Source organism: Buceros rhinoceros, unplaced genomic scaffold (genome assembly GCF_000710305.1).
Source record: "Buceros rhinoceros silvestris isolate BGI_N320 unplaced genomic scaffold, ASM71030v1 scaffold17438, whole genome shotgun sequence".
Classification (NCBI taxonomy): Eukaryota; Metazoa; Chordata; class Aves; order Bucerotiformes; family Bucerotidae; genus Buceros; species Buceros rhinoceros.
In genome coordinates this window covers 32322-38637 of record NW_010428800.1, presented here as the reverse complement: position 1 = coordinate 38637, position 6316 = coordinate 32322, and the positions used below count along the sequence as shown (strand labels likewise).

At 37.9% G+C, this 6316-nt stretch overlaps 1 protein-coding gene across 1 annotated transcript in view; it reads left to right on the top strand.

The window, feature by feature from the left end:
• Window positions 1-6316, top strand: part of EIF3E (eukaryotic translation initiation factor 3, subunit E) — a 25831-nt gene that overhangs the window by 401 nt on the left and 19114 nt on the right. Inside the window, exons 2-3 of the mRNA XM_010142420.1 lie at window positions 1831-1945; window positions 4933-5050. Of these exons, the coding sequence (XP_010140722.1) occupies window positions 1831-1945; window positions 4933-5050 (233 nt within the window). The remainder of the gene's footprint in view (window positions 1-1830; window positions 1946-4932; window positions 5051-6316) is intronic.

The window sequence follows — 6316 nt, the reverse complement described above, 5'->3', positions numbered from 1 at the left end:
GGGGCGAGCTGGTAGCGCCCTTCCTGAGGAAGGAGCTTGGGGCTTCTGTGCTGTGTGGGGGGAGGGTGAGGAGGAGGCCTGTGGGCTTTTCTCATGAGGGGGGAGAGCAGGGCCCAAGGGCCCAGGGCCGTGGGTCGGGAGGAGGCCTGGGACAGCTGCTCCTTCCGCAGCGCAGCTCCCCGGGCTGCCCTCTTGCCAGAGAGAACTCCTCTTCCCCTTCCTCGGGTTTGGCCTCGTTCCTTTCCTTTCCCCTTACTCGGGGGAGGAAAAAGCTCTCCCTCACAGCAGCAGTTCGTTTTCTGCCCACTTTCCGACAGTGTGAGCCAGCCCGCGTTAGCCCTGTGCCTCGTCTGCGGCCGATGTCCCTTGTGCTGTCACTCGTGCTGCCCCTCAGCCGTGGAGTTTCAGGGCGGTGTGTGGGCTTGCATCAGTGTACATAGTGTCGCTAATTAACTTTCATTTTAAACCGTCGTCATTACGAATTTGTGTTTAAAACACACATAAGTCCCTTCTAGTGCTGTCCTTTGCTGGCCTTTTTATAGATATTTAATTACGTCACTTTGAAGAACCCAGTAACGCTGGAGATACTTTAGACTAAACTCTTACCAATTTAAACTGCCTGAAGCACTCCTCTGATCCATTTTAAAATGGAAAAAAAAATTAAAATTACATAGGCTATGAATTTAAAATAGATACTATTTTAACCTTCGGAAATGAACCAACTGTCATGCATACATTCCGGCAGCTTGACCTAATCAGTTTTCGTGTCTAGTGTATGGACTGTGCTCGATCTGTGTCATCTTGGGAGCACTTTCAGTATTTTGGCATTTGTAAATCAGCTGAAATTATTTAAACTGCTGTTTTTGTAGTGTTAATCTTGAACAATGTAATCTTCAGAGCAGGTTCTGTGTCTGACTTGTCACAACACTTGTGGTGTTGTGAATTTGTAATACAGCCATCATGCAAGTGTATTTTAAAGATATCCTTAAGTTTAGGCCCCCACCTACATCTTGAAGACCTAACAGCATTTTATAACTCGTGGCTAAATTATAAGGCAGGAACCTTAGAAAGCAATTTGACAAGTTTAGAAGAACACCATCCAATTGCACAAGCTAAACTAAATGTCCTCTTATGCCGTAGGCCTAGCAACATATTTTAGATTAATCCATGCTACAATTAAAGTTTGATCTCAAATATCTCTTCTGAGATCCATTTTAAATTATTTGACTAGTTTGCACTGTTCAGCATGTTATTTTGTGGAAAGCATTCAGAACTTTGAAAGAAAATTCTGCCCAAGGTGTGTTGTCATTTTTTAAAATACTTACAGTTTGCAGAGATTTTTCTTCTTTTTTTTTTCCCCCTATGAAATGTAATAGCAATTACTATTCCCATTAAAAGAATAGTAATCTCAAATGTTAGGTTTTTTTCTAACAAGTCTTTGAAGTTCCTGTGTTCATACATAGCAGGAAGTTGCTGGTATCTTGCCAAGACAGGAAATGTAGAGAGGCTGTATTTTAAGTGGTTTAATTGAAAAAGAAAAAAAAAAAAAACCAAAACCAAACCAAAAAAACCCAGAACAAAACATAAGCTGTGCTGTAGAGATAACTACATAATATGAATTGGAAGCTTTTTAACAGTATTCAAAGAAATCTGCTAATAATTCCTCTTTTTTTTTAAGTGGTTTAATTGAAAAAGAAAAAAAAAAAAACCAAAACCAAACCAAAAAAACCCAGAACAAAACATAAGCTGTGCTGTAGAGATAACTACATAATATGAATTGGAAGCTTTTTAACAGTATTCAAAGAAATCTGCTAATAATTCCTCTTTCAGATATACAATGAAAAAGAACTACTCCAAGGAAAACTGGATCTCCTTAGTGATACCAACATGGTGGATTTTGCCATGGATGTGTACAAAAATCTTTATTCTGATGAAATTCCACATGGTAAGCTACTCACGTAGAAGTAAAATTTGTTTTACGCCCTTTCTGTCTAAAATAATAAGTAATGGTAATTTGCTTGCTGCACTCAAAAACTAGATTTTTTGCCTTAATGAAAGGATGCGCAATACTGAAATAAATAGAATCCTGTAATCCTGGGAAGTCTGTGTTTGTTAGTCTGTCAGCAACTTAGTCTTTCAGTGACTTAAGTATTTCAATGCTGATTTGGTAATTTCAAGCACTTCAAACGTATAGCATAATAGAGTGGCATTTAGTTTTCATCAGACAAATTAAACACTATTGCATAATGATTTGAGGTCACTAAACTCTTCCTTTAAAGTGTCCAGTATATTAATGCTAGGTTTCCACTTTAAGCAATTCCATTAATCCAGCTGTCCATGGCTTATTATCGGACTTTGAGGATGCACATGTTTTTGAAAATGCATCTTTTCTCCACTTCTGCCAACACGTAAATTGTTGTTTCTTTAGAAGAAAATCAATGATAATTAATGTTATCATAATGAATATGAAATTTAATCTCTTACCGTCTTTTCCATGATTTTGGAAACTTTCCTGTTAACTTAAGTATCTATCTTCTTGAGGAGTGCATGGGGAAGGGATAAAATTAGAACATCTTGCTTTCTTTAATTTCTGTCTTTCATGGGTTTTGGGGTTTTTTGGTTTTTCTTTTTTTTCAGTTGTTTCTCTTTTTTGGCTTGTTTTTTTTTTGTTGTTGTTTGGTTTGTTTGTTTTTCTTCCTGACCTTAATCTTCGAATATACACTTTCTATTTCTCCGTCTTTTTTTCATTTTGTGGTCTTCCTCACATTTTCTAAACCTGTGGGACTACAGCCTATCTTGCCTGTGGCTTAGGAGGAAGAGACTCAGGTGGTTTTGCATAGTCAGATAGGAGATCGTCTGCCTCTGAATCTCACTCTTTTCAGGCTCGTTAAACAGCAGAGTTGACTGTAAGCCTCTTTAGAAATATTTGAAGAGAACTGAAACTTATGGGCATTGAATTCAGTGTTTTGACCAAATTTTTGGTATATATCAAATAGTATTAAATGCTGCTGTTTTTGGGTGTCTGGGCAATAATGCATGGGTCTAATAACGCATAATGAGAATCAGAGGTTTTCATTTTTGTAATCTGTGAAACAGTTGTTTCATAGCTTCACCTTTAGGCTACTTATTAATTCTACTGATTAAAAAAGTCAGACCATCTCAAGGCTGTAAAAAATCTCAAATCTTTTCTTGCTCCAGCCTTTCTTAACTGTTAAAGAAGAATATTACTGTACCAGTAGTAAAATCCTAAAGTTGTAAAGAGCGCAAGAAGTAGGAATCTTAACACGCTTTCACAAAGTCACTATTCTATAATGTTTGCAATATTCTGATTACAGCCACTTATTTAAGCAGGTTCATAAGTGTATAACTTCATAAAGTCATAGTTGCAAGTAAGTTGAATGAATTTATTCACTGGAAAACCTCTGCCTTCATATAGTCCAACAATTTCCACACAATGTTTTCCTTATGCTTTTTTCAAACATCTCTCTACATCATCAGTTTAGCAGAATATTTTTTTTTTTAATATCATGACTTTGATCTGTGGCTCTTATTGAACATTATACAGGTAACTTAAGCAGAGATAATACTTCCCTGAGGAGTCAGTTATTCAGGGTGCTTGCTTGTACAGCTTTCTATGAAAAGGTCTCTAACTTACTCTGAGATATTTCTGGTCTGTGTCATCTTCATGCACAAACACTTACCAGAATGTGTCTCAGACAGGTAATTTTTATTTGTGGAATCGCTGATTTCATTAGAATGTTACACTTTTTTTTTCTTTGGTTAAAACTTCACTGTTCTAAGTACTCAAAGTTCACTTAAACTGTTAAACTTAGAAATGTCACTGCACAATTTGTAGTTGCTTTTGTCCTGTCTTCCTTGAGGCCAACTTACATTTACATATCCAGAAGATGTCACAGGAAAACATTTTTGTACTCTTAGGTCAGTTGAATGGTTTTCATTTCATATGTTTTTCCCTTCCTGTTTTACAATCTCAAGATTCATCTGAAGTTGGAGATAATTTCTCCTTACTGGAACACTTCCTATCAGGCAAGTTGTTCTTAGATTTAGGCTCAGTCACCATTATGGTGTTACTCACTTTGAATCTTCTTTACAAATACATGTGTAGTCAAATCACAAAAGAAATGTCTGATAGGTTCACTGTGGCATTGAGTGCCCTGGTATGTGGCTCACTCTCATGGTTTCCTACATACTGTTCTCTCCTGGGATTTGGTCTTGGTTTCTCTGATCCTCCATGCAGCCAGTCTCAAGGTGCTGCTGTTTTTTCTTTAGGGTTTTTTAAGCATATAGGCTTTTCTGAATTTTACTGAGGTGTTCACTTTATTGCACTGGTGGCACTTGGTGAGGATATTTGGATCTGTGTGAAACAATCGTCCTAAAGCTGTTAGTTCTGTTTCCTAACTATTTTTCATAAAAGGTTTAATGTTCTAATTAAATATGCGTAGTATTTCAAATCATAATTTTGCGTATTAAGTTGCTTTAAATTCTTCCTGTAGTTAAGTATATAAAAATGCGCTTTCAGAACCTGGTCAGTTAGAGGACAATTAATGTTCTTAGTATCATAGCCCTGTATTACTACTTTCCAAATTTATTTGGAATAAGCAAACTTATTTAGAAGGTTGTTTTTCCCTTAGTGGAAGCTTGAAGACCTTGTCTAATACAGAATGCTCCAGCTATACCTGCTTTTTCATGACTTTGGAACTCCATACAGGAGGAAAAAAACCAGTTGTTAGAAGCTTTTCATTAAGTTAATGAATTGTTATATACCTCTGGTTTGGGACTTGACTGAGAGGACAAGCGAGGTGGGAATTGGAAGGAAATATTTGAATATGCTGTCAGCACTGTGTAACTACAGGTTGGTTTCTATAAAAACTTAAGGTATTACGTTAAACTATATTTTGTTTCGGTGTTTAGCTTTGCGTGAGAAGAGAACAACTGTTGTCGCACAGCTGAAGCAGCTTCAAGCTGAAACAGAGCCTATTGTCAAGATGTTTGAGGATCCAGAGACTACAAGGCAAATGCAGTCTACTAGGTAATTTCTAACGTCATTTCTCAGGATGGCTTGTTGGTACCTTGTAGCTGATGAGCTGAATGCTCTCTCTGTAGCAACTATGAAGAAGGACATAGAATCATTTAGGTTGGAAAAGACCTTTAAGATCATCAAGTCCAACCGTTAACCCAGCACTGCCAAGTCCACCACTAAACTGTGTCCCCAAGTGCCACATCTGTACCTTTATTTCCAGGCAATATTTAAGTAGTGCTTGTAATCAGGTAATTGAAATTCTTCTCAGTGCTTTTATGTGCTGTGCATAAGGCCTCTCTGGTCTTAATGTTCATAAATCAACTTGGGACAAGTGGCAGGTATCATTCAGTGCAGTCAAATCACAGTTTGGGGGGCTTTTTCTGTTTGTTTTTTTGAGAGGAGTTGTTTGGAAGTATCAAAGGGGAAATGTGGGCTGAAGCAATTGGGACCATCTGCCCGCTCTCCCTTGTCTAGCTTCCACAGAAGGTTATGGAGTGCTTGCCTTTTCAGTTCAGGAGGCCTGGTGGATAAGTATCCTTTCAGCCTCCTAGCATATATTTCTTCCAGGAGTCCTGGCCTTTTCTCCCTGAACTGGCCAAGGCGTTGGTTTAAGATAGTGCTCATAATAATCTTCTTAAGACGTATCCAATTTCTTCTAACTTTTTTTATGGGAATTGTTGAAGTAGAATGAGTTTGACAGCCCGGTATATCTAAGGAATATGAGAGTTTTCATGTGGTTAAGTGTGAATTGGGCCCTGTAGGAAAGAGTTCAGCTGTAGTCACTGAGGAAATAACTGTGCAGCTTTGACAGAGGAGTGTGTACATACTGGTTTAGCATAAATTACTGCTTGTTGTCTTTACATAGGAAGCATTGTTATTACTGCTGTAACTGTGTCTAATCAACTTTGGAAAACTAATGAGCCCTTCGTCAGCCTTACCTGCTCTAAGATTTCAAACACAGCATACCACATCAGATTCAGCACCTATGGCTCCACTCGAATTTGAAGGTGAAGCCTGTACTTGGATTTTTTTTGTTGGCAAGCTTTTAGCATCTGCTGATATAGAGGATACTGCTGCTGTTTTTTTTCTTGGAAAAATACTGAATGCACAAATTCTTCTCTAGTCTGAAGGGATCTTGATGAGGTGTACCTCTGTTTGGGAACACCCCCGCTAAAGAAAATGGCTCCTTGAAAGGGGAGGAACTTGGCTAGAATTTACTTCTTGTAAAAGTGCAGATTATCAGCCTTTTTTCCTTTTCCCTCTTCACCCAACTTG